Below are 15,329 nucleotides of genomic sequence, written 5' to 3'. Positions count from 1 at the left end.
ATTAGATGTACAAAGTTTGTACACAAACATACCTCATCAATTAGGTGTACAGACAATTATCAATAAATTATCAGAAGATGGAGACCTGGGGGAAAGACACCAAAAGTTTCTCACTGATTGAATTTCATTTATCCTTCAGCACAATTATTTTCTATTTAATGACACCTTTTATTTACAGGTGATGGGGACGGCCATGGGGACTAGGTTCGCGCCGAGTTATGCTAACCTCTACATGGGGGAGGTTGAGGACTCCCTCATTTGGGGAGGACCCTTCGGTGCGAGCCTGGTCCTCTATGGCCGTTATATAGATGATTTATTTATTATTTGGGAAGGGGATCACGATTCAGCACTTTTGTTTGTAGATCACCTTAATAAAAATAATTATAATTTGAATTTTACCCACACTTATCACAAACACAGAATTGACTTTTTGGACCTAACCCTTGAGATTGAAGAAAATATGATTAAAACTAGCACATTCTTCAAAGAAGTCAGCACTAATCAATATCTTCACTTCCAGAGTTCCCACCACCCCACGTGGAAAAAGAATATTCCCAAAGGGCAATTTCTCCGTTTACGGAGGAATTGCTCAAAAGACACTACCTTCAAAAATCAAGCCAAAGTATTGACAGAAGCTTTTGATCATTATAAATACCCTAAACATATTATAAACAAAGCCCTTACAGAGGTGTCCACAATGGACCGAACCAACCTTTTAAAAAACAAACCTAAGAAGAATGATGAAGGCAATAGAGATATTGCTTTCATCTCTAAATATAATGATTCCTGTTTTGCCATTAAAAACATTATAAAAAAAAACCATAATATTTTAAAAGGTGATCGATGGTTACATGACATCCTACCAGAAGAACCAGTCTTCATCTTTAAGAAAAATACTTCTCTTAAAAATATATTGGCCCCGAGTTTCCTAAAGCCAATTAAATCTGCAAATGAACCAGCTTCGTCCTCTCATACATGGTTGGGACCTAAACCGAAAGGTTTTTTTCGATGTTGTCAATCTCGATGTCTTACCTGTCAATATGTTGACAGAAGAACTCATCAGATTGAAACTGAGAGCAACAAACCCTATGATATAAAAAGTTTTATTAACTGTAATTCTAGTTATGTTATTTATGTTCTTGTTTGTGAATGTGGCTTGAAATATGTGGGAAGAACCACACGCCCTCTAAAACAAAGATTTTTGGAACATCGCAGAAATATCATAAATAAAGTCTATACACATAGTGTATCCAAACATCTCCTAGAGAAACACTCCAGTGACCCCAGTAAAATACGATTAATAGGTGTGGAACATATCCCAAAAACCATCAGGGGAGGAGATCGTTTTAAAACTCTCTGCAAAAGAGAAGTTTTTTGGATGTACCAAATGAATTCTATCTTTCCGAGTGGCCTCAACGAGGCAGTGGAGCTCAATAGTGTGATTTAAAAAAACTTCAAAAAACTTTAAAAAATTATTTAAAAAACTATTTTTAAAAAACTATATATATTTTTATATGTATAACACTATGAATTCCCATATGCATATTATTCTTATTTAAATACCTCTTATTATTATTTATCATCAAGATTTATCTAGAATGTTAATCTCTAATGGTTATTTTTGTCTATATGTATTACCATCACGATCTTTTCTCATTATATGAGCTGTTAATGTTTAAAATATATATCATGGTGTTAGCAAACGAAAACATCATTTAAACCAAAGTTTTATAATGAATATAAGAAATTCTTCTATATGCAATCAACATATGTGGTTAATGTACATTGTGCATCATCACTTGTCAGGAAAAATGTTTTCTTAATATGGATCTGGTTTTTGGCCACAAGATGTCGCTCTTTCTGTTCCCTTTACCATCTACTATAATCCTTATTCCCGATAGTAATAGAGCTTTGCTATACGTGATATACGTGCGGTGCGGTGCGTCTAAATACACGCCCACACACGACGTCTACAGGAGCGTGATCTCCGATACCCGGATGTCCGGGTTGTATATTCCAAAAAGAGGCTTGAGACGCACGCTACCAATGAGACGGCATAGTTAGCGCATTGGCTAATGCATACGTGCGCTCCGTCCCACGTGCTTACCAGCCTCCATGCTGATAAGCTAACATCAGCTTTGTTTATATCACCATAGTTACAAGCGTGATGATCAAAACGGGGGATTGTCCCCTCTCCACCAATGACAGCACAATGCACTTCGACCTTCATAATAAATGTGAATATAAAATGTGTTTCATTAATCGTTTTCTATATGTTTAGATATTTTATTATTCCTCTTTGCCTCCTTGTTCATTCTGCCTCATTTCCCATACTTTTTGTGTATTTTCAACCATTATTATTGCTAAACCAGCACAGGTGCACTTCATCTGCCATTAAGAACAGGGTATAAAAACCCTTGCATATCACTCAGAACTATCCTTTGATAAAGCTACTTCTAGGTAGCGAAACGCGTCAGGAGTGATCCAACCAGCACACCACTCGCCACCAATTGCCTGCCTATCTTACTGGACCCAAACCAGCCGTTACCAGAACTTCAACTTCAATCTCCTATCCACACAATTGTTAATCCGTGGGGAATTCGCCTCACCAAGGCCCTTATTCTGATCGGTGCGGATATTCCCGCATTCTTACGGAGCGGTCCGCACGCCACGGTGTTTTGCCGCATGCGGCCATCGTCCGTAGAAACACCCACGTGTCCTCCGCATTCGGACGGACTCACTCTTTAAGAACAGGGCGTGTTTACGGACGACATACAAACCATGCGTGTGCGGCAGAAACACTCCGATTCTGCACGGTATTACAGAGTATTACAGAGTATGCTCGGAAATACCGCATCCGAACGGGAGCCAAGCGGTGCTACCGCCCGTAAGCGGAGTATTTACGCCAAACAACCCACTATGAAGTATCTTCTGCAATACATCACATGACCCACTTATTCAATTACCTATCCTCATAAAAAACAGCATATTTGGAATTGGAATCAATTAGATGCCAATATATCCTTACAAGCATGCCTAACACATGCATTGCACACATTAACCCTTACAGCAATTTAAGTGCAATGGTTTCAATTAAAGCACTGACAAGCGGCCTATTAGTGAGTAATGAGTAAAGGAGTAGATTCTATTGGGTTCAGGTGTTAATGGTTGTAGTCATTAGGCGTACGTTCGCCTACCGCATGAACGAGTGGTGTCCGCAAAGCAATAGTACACTTGTGGACACCGCACATTTCTGGCCTTTTTGATCGCGTGCATTCGGAGTGGTTTCCGAATGTACGCCCCCCAACATAAGTGTACTCCCCCGTGTCCGCCCATGTTTCCGCCCCGTTTTGCCCACTTTGAAACTACGCCCATGTGTCATTCCGCATGACGCCCATAATACGCCCCTATTTCCCGACTGATAGCGGTGAACAGTTTTGGACGGGATTTGGCCGAACTGGTACCGAGTCAAGGCGTGGCACATGCGCGTAGCGTTCTCCACGCATGCGCAGACGCCGTAAAGACGCGATCCGTAAGTATGCGGTAAAGTCCGCGTCAATCAGAATAAGGGCACAAGTGATGGACTTCGCAGAATTGCTTTCCTGAAAAGGATTAAAATCCACATTTGGACGGACCGGCGGTAAATATACATCCTAAGGAGACATTATTTGATATCTCTGGCTAAATACTCTTACGGCATACTAGGAATGGATCCAGTCTAAGCAGCTACAATTTGCATATAAATGGTGTTTCTGCTGGTTTCTTATTGTTGATTTTATTGTGTACCCCCCTTTTTTTATATATAATTAAATTTTATAATTCAATTTCTAGCGCTACTATTGTATATTTTTTTCTGTCTTTCTCCCTAGGGACTCTCGATCCCTTGTTTAGTAGCTGCTTCACATTGCAACCCTTCCCAGCGCCCAATTGTGCTGTTCTACAGCCGCCCCCCTCTTTTTTCCTCTCTCCACAACTGCCTAACTCCTCCTGCGTTCTCTGCTCTCTCCACAACTGCCTAACTCCTCCTGCGTTCTCTGCTCTCTCCACTCCTGCCTAACTCCTCCTGCGTTCTTTGCTCTCTCCACTCCTGCCTAACTCCTCCTGCGTTCTCTGCTCTCTCCACAACTGCCTAACTCCTCCTGCGTTCTCTGCTCTCTCCACAACTGCCTAACTCCTCCTGCGTTCTCTGCTCTCTCCACAACTGCCTAACTCCTCCTGCGTTCTCTGCTCTCTCCACAACTGCCTAACTCCTCCTGCGTTCTCTGCTCTCTCCACAACTGCCTAACTCCTCCTGCGTTCTCTGCTCTCTCCACAACTGCCTAACGCCTCCTGCATTCTCTACTTTCTCCACAACTGCCTAACTCCTCCTGCGTTCTCTGCTCTCTCCACAACTGCCTAACTCCTCCTGCGTTCTCTGCTCTCTCCACTCCTGCCTAACTCCTTCCGCGTTCATTGCACTCCTGCCTTACTCCTTCCGTGTTCTCTGCTCTCTCCACTCCTGCCTAACTCCTCTTGCATTCTCTGCTCTCTCCACAACTGCCTAACTCCTCCTGCGTTCTCTGCTCTCTCCACAACTGCCTAACTCCTCCTGCGTTCTCTGCTCTCTCCACTCCTGCCTAACTCCTTCCGCGTTCATTGCACTCCTGCCTTACTCCTTCCGTGTTCTCTGCTCTCTCCACTCCTGCCTAACTCCTCTTGCATTCTCTGCTCTCTCCACAACTGCCTAACTCCTTCCGCGTTCTCTGCTCTCTCCACAAATGCCTAACGCCTCCTGCGTTTTCTGCTCTCTCCACAACTTCCTAACTCCACCTGCGTTCTCCACAATATTTATACGTTTATGTTGTTTATAAATGTAGTTAATTTATAAGTATATGTCTTATTGGCCTGCTTTGCCATCAGACATACTGCTAGTTTCCCATGTAGAATCTCAGCTTGGTCCATGAGATACGATAGGCTTGCTGTCTCCCGGTCACTCTTAGTCTTATAAGACTTATTACTATAACACTGATAGAGCAGATCAACTCCTGTATTGTCTTCAGTAAATTATAGTAAGAAACATTCCAAAATATACAACATTTTAAGATAATTTATACTGAGTCATTTTGAAAAAAAATGGCTGCTCCTTTAAACACACTCCTGCCTATTGGGGCAAAGGGTAGGCCTTATACGCACCCTGTTGTCTGCAGTATGCAATACTCATATGTCCTAAAGGACACTTAGATAACATAAGCAAAAATGTATCAATCAGTAGTTGGAGGAATATGTCCAGTCCGTCCGGTCTCTGCTCCCGTTACATCACTAGTTCCTTATGTTCCCCATGATCAGCGCGGTCCGTCCGGTCTCTGCTCCCGTTACCTCACTAGTCCCCTCATGTTCCCCATGGCCGGCGCGGTCCGTCCGGTCTCTGCTCCCGTTACCTCACCAGTCCCCTTATGTTCCCCGTGCTCGGCGTGGTCCACCCAGTCTCTGCTCTCATTACCTCACTAGTTCCTAATGTTCCCCATGGTCAGTGTGGTCCGTCCGGTCTCTGCTCCCGTTACCTCACTAGTTCCTTATGTTCCCCATGATCAGCGCGGTCCTTCCGGTCTCTGCTCCCGTTACCTCACTAGTCCCCTTATGTTCCCCATCGTCAGTGCGGTCCGTCCGGTCTCTGCTCCCGTTACCTCACCAGTACCCTTATGTTCCTCATGGTCGGCGCGGCCCGTCCGGTCTCTGCTCCCATCACCTCACTAGTCCCCTCATGTTCCCCATGGTCAGTGTGGTCCATCCGGTCTCTGCTCCCATTACCTCACTAGTCCCCTTATGTTCCCCATGGTCAGTGCGGTCCCTGCTCCTGTTACCTCACTAGTCCCCTTATGTTCCCCATGGTTGGGGCGGTCCTCCGGTCTCTGCTCCCATTATCTCACTAGTCCCCTTATGTTCCTCATGGTCGGCGCGGCCCGTCCGGTCTCTGCTCCCATTAACTCACTAGTCCCCTCATGTTCCCCATGGTCAGTGTGGTCCATCCGGTCTCTGCTCCCATTACCTCACTAGTCCCCTTATGTTCCCCATGGTCAGTGCGGTCCGTCCGGTCTCTGCTCCCATCACCTCACCAGTCCCCTTATGTTCCCCATGGTCAGTGCGGTCCATCCAGTCTCTGCTCACATTACCTCACCAGTACCCTTATGTTCCCCATGGTCAGCGCGGCCCGTCCGGTCTCTGCTCCCATCACCTCACTAGTCCCATCATGTTCCCCATGGTCAGTGCGGTCCATCCAGTCTCTGCTCACATTACCTCACCAGTACCCTTATGTTCCCCATGGTCAGTGCGGTCCGTCCGGTCTCTGCTCACATTACCTCACCAGTACCCTTATGTTCCCCATGGTCAGTGCGGTCCGTCCGGTCTCTGCTCACATTACCTTACTAGTCCCCTTATGTTCCCCATGGTCAGTGCGGTCCATCCAGTCTCTGCTCACATTACCTCACCAGTACCCTTATGTTCCCCATGGTCAGTGCGGTCCGTCCGGTCTCTGCTCACATTACCTCACCAGTACCCTTATGTTCCCCATGGTCAGTGCGGTCCGTCCGGTCTCTGCTCACATTACCTTACTAGTCCCATCATGTTCCCCATGGTCAGTGCGGTCCATCCAGTCTCTGCTCACATTACCTCACCAGTACCCTTATGTTCCCCATGGTCAGTGCGGTCCGTCCGGTCTCTGCTCACATTACCTCACCAGTACCCTTATGTTCCCCATGGTCAGTGCGGTCCGTCCGGTCTCTGCTCCCGTTACCTTACTAGTCCCCTTATGTTCCCCATGGTCAGTGCGGTCCGTCCGGTCTCTGCTCCCGTTACCTCACCAGTCCCCTTATGTTCCCCATGGTTGGTGCGGTCCGTTCGGTCTCTGCTCCCGTCATCACTGCCTGGAGGCTTCCTTTTTGAGGATCTAATTGGAGTATAAGTAATGCTAAGAGGGGTGTCCTTTGAAGGGATGCGGTCATTCGTCAGACTGCATTTAGGTCTACAGTCATTAGGTCGACCCCACTAGGTCGACTGGCAGGAAGGTCGACCTGACTTAAGGTCGACATGGGCCAAGGTCGACATGACTAAAGGTCGAATTTGCATAAAGGTCGACATGAGGAAGGTCGACTGGTCATAAGGTCGACATGGGTTTTTCACTGTTTTTTGAGCCGACATGTGCCGACAGGCGGTATTTCATGCCCTACCATCCACTAGGGCGTGGTGGGAGAATAAAATAGTGTGCCGAGCGCAGCGAGGCACCGTGCCCGAAGCATTGCGAGCGAAGCGAGCGATGCGAGGGTCTGATTCTCATTGCCAACTGTGTCCATGTCGACTGTGTCGACATTCGGATAAAAAAAACAGTGAAAAACCCATGTCGACCTTATGGCCAGTCGACCTTCCTCAGGTCGACCTTTATGCAAATTCGACCTTAAGTCATGTCGACCTTGGCCCATGTCGACCTTAAGTCAGGTCGACCTTCCTGCCAGTCGACCTAGTGGGGTCGACCTAATGACTGTAGACCTAAATGCAGTCTGACGAATGATCCCATTCCCCTTTGAAGGACTCTGTATTCCCTGTGGGTCAGAATTTCTCTCGCCCAGGCATCTGAAGTCCTGCTGATCCATTCTTGCACAAAGTGAAGAAGTCGGCCTCCCACAATGGGGTCTCCCAGAAGGAGGTCCACCCCATCAGTCTGTGGACTTGTCAGATGTAGCTGTTGGCCCAGGACTGTTTAGGATTTGGCTTGGCCGCATTGGAGTGCTTTGTGACACTGTCGCTTTGCATTTGTTTGGGGTAGAAAGGACCGAATGGGTGTACTTGTAGCCATGGGACAGGAGCAGAGGGTAAACAGGCCGTCTGTGCTGCCGCTAGAGAGGCTACAATTGTATTTAGCTCTTCTCCAAAACGATCCTCAACCACCAAAGGCATATCTTACAATCTTCTGATGATTCTGCCAGCTATTCCTCCTGTATAACCTCAAGCTCTTGTCCATTCCTCTAGGTAGTTTAGAGGAATGGTCAAGAGCATGGCAACTACAGTTTAATGCCAAAAATGCTAATTCATGCACTTGGGTCTCAAAAATCCAAATCCAAATATAGTATAAATTGCACTATAATGGAAACTACTGAGGAAGTGAGGGATCTAGGTGTCACTATTTCAGGGGACTTAAAGGCAGGTAGGCAATGTAACAAAGCAATGAGGAAGGCAAGTCAGATGCTTGGTTGCATAGGGAGAGGTATCTGCAGTAGAAAGAAAGAAGTAATAGTGCCACTGTATAGGTTATTGGTACGACCTCACCTAGAGTATTGTGTTCAGTTCTGGAGGCCATATCTCCAGAAGGATATAAATACAGGTACACCACAGATTTTCCGGCAACCGCTTGTCCAGAACCTCTTTTAATCCGGACAATCCGTTATTCTGGTTGGTGCGTAAATTTCCGAATTCTTTCGGAGAGGTCCGCACGCCACGCCAGAAACGCCCACCGGTCCTCCGCATTCGGACGGACTCACACTTAAGAAGAGGGCGTGTTTACGGACGACATCCAAACCATGCGTGTGCGGTGGACACACACATATTCGCCACGGTCTTACCGCGTCAGAATGGACGGGAACGTATTTCTGCAAAACTCACCACTATTATCTGAACTCCGAAATCTGTTACATGACCCACTTATGCAATTAGGCAACCTCATTAAAAAGGTATTGTTTTTAATGGTCATCTATTATTTATCAAATTGATAATTAAACACTTTACTACCACTTTAGATTAACCCTTAAATCATGTAATTAATGAGTAATGAGTAAAGAAGTGGATTGTATTGTGTTCAGCTGACATTGGTTGAGGTGCGCCCGTACTGATTGGGCGTTCCGAATGCCTAGCGCATGACCGAGTGGTGTCCGCAAAGCAATACTTGCTTATGAACACCGCATATTTCCTGCCTTTTTGTTTGCGTGCATTCGGTGTGCTGTCCGAATGTACGCGTACCAGAATTAGTGCACTCCCTCGTGTACGCCAATGTTTACGCCCAGTTTAGCCCACTTTGAAACTACGCCCCTGTGTACTTCCGAATGACGCCCAGAATATGCCCATATTTCCAGAGTAAATGCGGTGCACATTTCTGTACGGTATTGGTGAGAACAAGTACGGAGACCTTGCGTGGCACATGCGCATAGCGTTGCCCACGCATGCGCAGACGGCTAAAAAACGCTATCCGAAAGAGTTCGGGAAAGTACGCACAGACCAGAATAAGGCCCTTAATCCGGACAAAGCAAAATTGTCCGGATTAAAAGAGGTTTATGAACTCTTTTAATCCGGAACACTTTCTGCGCATGGGCGTAACACGCAATAGGCGCAAGTGTCAGTGAGTACAGCTGCAGGTGACACAGGAAGCATCATGGTGTCTGAGGTCAAAGCAAGTACCACACATGGGCGGAACACACAGCATGAGCAAGTGCCACTGGGTACAGCTTCCAAGGATCCAGCAGGTGACACAGCAGGCAGCAGTGGGGCTGATATGGCGTCCAAGGTCCCAGCAATTACCGCACATGGGCAGAAGACACAGCATGAGCAAGTGCCACTGGGTACAGCTTCCAAGGATCCCGCAGGTGACACAGCAGGCAGCAGTGGGGCTGATATGGTGTCCAAGGTCCCAGCAAGTACCGCACATGGGCGGAAGACACAGCATGAGCAAGTGCCACTGGGTACAGCTTCCAAGGATCCCGCAGGTGACACAGCAGGCAGCAGTGGGGCTGATATGGCGTCCAAGGTCCCAGCATGTACCGCACATGGGCGGAACACACAGCATGAGCAAGTGCCACTGGGTACAGCTTCCAAGGATCCCGCAGGTGACACAGCAGGCAGCAGTGGGGCTGATATGGCGTCCAAGGTCCCAGCAAGTACCGCACATGGGCAGAACACACAGAATGAGCAAGTGCCACTGGGTACAGCTTCCAAGGATCCCGCAGGTGACACAGCAGGCAGCAGTGGGGCTGATATATGGCATTCAAGGTCCCAGCAAGTACCGCACATCGGCGGAACACACAGCATACAGGTGCCACTGGGTACAGCTTCCAAGGATCCCGCAGGTGACACAGCAGGCAGCAGTGGGGCTGATATGGTGTCCAAGGTCCCAGCAAGTACTGCACATGGGCGGAACACACAGCATGAGCAAGTGCCACTGGGTACAGCTTCCAAGGATCCCGCAGGTGACACAGCAGGCAGCAGTGGGGCTGATATGGCGTCCAAGGTCCCAGCAAGTACCGCACATGGGCGGATCACACAGCATGAGCAAGTGCCACTGGGTACAGCTTCCAAGGATCCCGCAGGTCACACAGCAGGCAGCAGTGGGGCTGATATGGCGTCCAAGGTCCCAGCAAGTACCGCACAACGGCAGAACACACAGCATGGGCAAGTGCCACTGGGTACAGCTTCCAAGGATCCCACAGGTGACACAGCAGGCAGCAGTGGGGCTGATATGGCGTCCAAGGTCCCAGCAAGTACCGCACATGGGCGGAACACACAGAATGAGCAAGTGCCACTGGGTACAGCTTCCAAGGATCCCACAGGTGACACAGCAGGCAGCAGTGGGGCTGATATGGTGTCCAAGGTCCCAGCAAGTACCGCACATCGGCGGAACACACAGCATGAGCAAGTGCCACTGGGTACAGCTTCCAAGGATCCCGCAGGTGACACAGCAGGCAGCAGTGGGGCTGATATGGCGTCCAAGGTCCCAGCAAGTACCGCACATGGGCGGAACACACAGAATGAGCAGTGCCACTGGGTACAGCTTCCAAGGATCCTGCAGGTGACACAGCAGGCAGCAGTGGGGCTGATATGGTGTCCAAGGTCCCAGCAAGTACCGCACATGGGCAGAACACACAGCATGAGCAAGTGCCACTGGGTACAGCTTCCAAGGATCCCGCAGGTGACACAGCAGGCAGCAGTGGGGCTGATATGGCGTCCAAGGTCCCAGCAAGTACCGCACATGGGCGGAAGACACAGCATGAGCAAGTGCCACTGGGTACAGCTTCCAAGGACCCCGCAGGTGACACAGCAGGCAGCAGTGGGGCTGATATGGCGTCCAAGGTCCCAGCAAGTACCGCACATGGGCGGAACACACAGCATGAGCAAGTGCCACTGGGTACAGCTTCCAAGGATCCCGCAGGTGACACAGCAGGCAGCAGTGGGGCTGATATGGCGTCCAAGGTCCCAGCAAGTACCGCACATGGGCGGAACACACAGCATGAGCAAGTGCCACTGGGTACAGCTTCTAAGGACACTGCAGGTGACGCTCCCACTGTTGGTCTATTAATAGCCCCTGTGAGCGTAAAAATAGACTTGAAGTTGTGTACACACGGAGCAATATGATCGCTACCAATATATTTCTCAGTGTCCCATTTTCAACAGCGACCAGAGATGGTCACTGATGAAAATGACACACTGCCGGGAGAAGAGGAAGTCACTGGTGGGAGGAGCATTCTCCTCTGACCAGCGACCATTAGGGCTATTTCACACTGTCCGGCTCCTGCCGGACGGCAAAATCCGGCACGGCTTAAAAGCCGTGCCGTCCCTGCAGTGTATAATGGACAGCTCTGTGTCCATTCACACGGGACGGTCACAGCACGGCTGCCGAGTAGCAGCCGGATCTTACCACTGCAGTGTCCGGCTGCCGTGCCGTGGCCGTCCTCACAGGTCAGTGTGTGCTGAGGGCGATGGAGGCCTTTCACACACACCGGTCATTTGGTGTCCGGTTCTAGCTCTCCACAGCCACCAAACTGACGTCACTTCGGTTTCTACCCTCAAATGTACACAGCACCGGCTCACGGAGCCGCTGCATGTGACAGAAACAACTGTCAGGCAAAGAGCCGGACAAAGTGTGTGACACTAGCCTTAGGGGGCTGAAAACGGGAGCGCACACCCAGGGATTTATCGCCGGTGAACAGCGACTATATTGCCAGTGATTTATGCCCGTGTGTACACAACTTAAGACCAGTCGTTCTATTTAATGATGAACCCGTAGCAACCAGTAAAATGGAAGGCTTTATCAGATGTGTAACATCTAAACCACAAGTGGTCATAGGTGGAAGGATCGGAACCTGTGCAGGGAGACATCAATGGATTTCTAGTCCATTGCCTTGACCACTCGGCCATGTCTACTACACTACGACTAGAGGAGGTGTTTCCCATAAATTACAATCCTCTGGTGGGAATGGATACCGGGAGACCAACCTATTGGAAACAGGAAACCTTTTCTCTGGAGTTGGCCAGTGTTCCTTCCGTATGTCCATCAAATAGTCTGAATGAGGAAATTCTGACATGATGACCTTCTGGTCTTGAACGTCGTCGTCTTTTTTCCTACAGGCTTATTATCATCGGACAATAGCACCTGTTTGATAGCGTCTATTAGTGTGGTAGTATCTACCTCAGAACCTGTTACAGAGAGATTCATCTCGCCCTTATCATCTGTGTCCCCCTCGGATGCCTCACCTGAATCAGACATGAGGGTAGACTGAGAGGAAGACGGGTGGTAAGCCACCTAGAGGCCTGTTTGGTAACAGGCAGCATTTATAGCATGGCTACTGAGTTTGTAATGTGGTGGATCACGTATCCACCCATGGCGGAGGTGCCTGCATAATATTTGGTGGTATCGGCTTAGGGGGCCCCATAGTGGGTGTGAGGCAATCCACCAATATACCCAGAAGCTGTGAGAAAGCTGCCCAGGGTGGCTCCTGTGAGCACCTTAGTTATGGGTACTCGGCTTCTATGGGAGAAGGTATGATATAAATGCGGTAAGACCCAGACATGTTTACAGGGGAGAACAGCCCGACATGCAGAAGATGGCCGCCAGCATCTCTGAGGGAGGGATGAGTGAGGCACCTTGTAGACGGGAAGCCTGCGGTGGACTGGTGCCCAATGCTGGGGGGAGCGGCTACAGGCTGGTGCCTCCTCCCTATGCCCTGTATAATACCCTGGCATGTGCTCAGCACCCTGGTGGTCTAGTGGAGTCCCGGCTTCGGAGGGCAATATCCATGCCAGCGCTGCAGGCATTCTCCCAGGAGGGAACGCTTAGCTGTCCCTGATGTGCTAGGCACCACCTCCACCATAAGTTCCCCTCTTGGCTGAGGCCATGGAGAAGTTTTGGCGCTGTGGGGGGGGGGGGGGGGGATTGGTGGGGTTATAGGGAAGAGGAGCCAAGCATCCAGGGATACCTAAAAGTTCTGCTGGCTGGTGGTGGCCAGTCCTCTGGTTCCGCCTACAACCACCAAGGTTGTCTCTGTGGAACCCATGAATCCTGAAGAAGAAATAAGAAGTAGAACCTGATGCAGTTTCCATATTGGGATGCCGGCAGTCGAAACACCAACACCGAAATCCCAAATAACAGCTAGTAGACCAGTGCCGGAATCCTAACATCGCTAGAGATGCCAACACCGGGATCCCAAATAACAGCTAGTAGCCCAGTGCCGGAATCCTAACATCGCTGGAGACACCAACACCGGGATCCCAAATAACAGCTAGTAGCCCAGTGCCGGAATCCTAACATCGCTGGAGACACCAACACCGGGATCCCAAATAACAGCTAGTAGCCCAGTGCCGGAATCCTAACATCGCTGGAGACACCAACACCGGGATCCCAAATAACAGCTAGTAGCCCAGTGCCGGAATCCTAACATCGCTGGAGACACCAACACCGGGATCCCAAATAACAGCTAGTAGCCCAGTGCCGGAATCCTAACATCGCTGGAGATGCCAACACCGGGATCCCAAATAACAGCTAGTAGACCAGTGCCGGAATCCTAACATCGCTGGAGACACCAACACCGAAATCCCAAATAACAGCTAGTAGCCCAGTGCCGGAATCCTAACATCGCTGGAGACACCAACACCGAAATCCCAAATAACAGCTAGTAGCCCAGTGCCGGAATCCTAACATCGCTGGAGATGCCAACACCGGGATCCCAAATAACAGCTAGTAGACCAGTGCCGGAATCCTAACATCGCTAGAGATGCCAACACCGGGATCCCAAATAACAGCTAGTAGCCCAGTGCCGGAATCCTAACATCGCTGGAGATGCCAACACCGGGATCCCAAATAACAGCTAGTAGACCAGTGCCGGAATCCTAACATCGCTGGAGATGCCAACACCGGGATCCCAAATAACAGCTAGTAGCCCAGTGCCGGAATCCTAACATCGCTGGAGATGCCAACACCGGGATCCCAAATAACAGCTAGTAGCCCAGTGCCGGAATCCTAACATCGCTAGAGACACCAACACCGGGATCCCAAATAACAGCTAGTAGACCAGTGCCGGAATCCTAACATCGCTGGAGATGCCAACACCGGGATCCCAATTACTGGCATCCCGAGCAGAAGTCAAGGTTAGGCTACAAGGTTTAGGATTAGGGGAGATGGGGTTTGGGGTTGGAGACTGAGGGCCTTGTTCAGATCTGAGCTCAGTACAAATTTGTTTGGAAAATGGGCAATACCATGTGCACTGCAGGGGGGCAGATGTAACATGTATAGAGAGAGTTAGATTTGGGTGAGTTATTTTGTTTCTGTGCAGGGTAAATACTGGCTGTATTATTTTTATACTGCCATTTAGATTTCAGTGTCAACACACCCCACCCAAATTTAACTCTATACATGTTACATCTGCCCCACCTGCAATGCACATGGTTTTGCCCATTTTCCAAACAAATTTGTACTGAGCTCAGATCTGAATAAGGCCCTGAGAGTGTTAGGTGGTGGAAAAGTTAATTACTGTCGGGATGTTCTCCTTACTGTTGCTAGCATTCCGTCCGCCTGTATGTATACATAGACGGAATTCATATATAATCACATGGGTGCTGTATTTTACTACATATCTAATAGACATATCTAATGTGACACATCAAGCACTCATTATGAACATCACACACCAAGACACTGCGCCCAACCCTTCACCTTACGTCACTGGATGTTAAACATTTCCTAATTTTGTCATATGCATTTTATGTCTCGGGCAACGTTCAGTGAACATCGGTAGGGCAGTTTGCCATCCAGGAATGCGCGCAGTGTGTGGAAAATTATTTCCAAAGTTTCGGGACAGGATGGAATGGTGGCCTTCTCTGGCATCTGTGACAACTGACAAGAGACCTGCCCCACCAAACAAAACGGTCTTGGGTGGAAATGTTCCAGCAAACGGGGTCTGTGGATAATCATAATGAACGTTCCAGCAAACCCTGCACCACCAACATAGTCACATAGTAGTTGAGGGTGAAAAAAAGACTTGCGTCCATCAAGTTCAACTTTAAAAAGACAATATTGCTCCCTGATATATTTGTACCTTAAGCTT

The 15,329-nt window shown here is 48.8% G+C and overlaps 2 protein-coding genes across 3 annotated transcripts in view; both read right to left on the bottom strand.

Moving 5' to 3' along the window:
* Nucleotides 1-15,329, bottom strand: part of LOC146009803 (uncharacterized) — a 131,673-nt gene that overhangs the window by 86,865 nt on the left and 29,479 nt on the right. The gene's annotated exons all lie outside the window — the stretch shown is intronic.
* LOC146007345 (uncharacterized) overlaps nucleotides 1-15,329 on the bottom strand; it is a 49,862-nt gene that overhangs the window by 30,736 nt on the left and 3,797 nt on the right. Inside the window, exons 4-5 of the mRNA XM_083145693.1 lie at nucleotides 13,206-13,288; nucleotides 12,356-12,483 (exon numbers count right to left, since the gene is read on the bottom strand). Of these exons, the coding sequence (XP_083001819.1) occupies nucleotides 12,356-12,483; nucleotides 13,206-13,288 (211 nt within the window). The remainder of the gene's footprint in view (nucleotides 1-12,355; nucleotides 12,484-13,205; nucleotides 13,289-15,329) is intronic.

Source organism: Crinia signifera, chromosome 6 (assembly GCF_055691185.1).
Source record: "Crinia signifera chromosome 6, ASM5569118v1, whole genome shotgun sequence".
Classification (NCBI taxonomy): Eukaryota; Metazoa; Chordata; class Amphibia; order Anura; family Myobatrachidae; genus Crinia; species Crinia signifera.
This window is presented reverse-complemented; position numbering and strand designations above follow the sequence as displayed.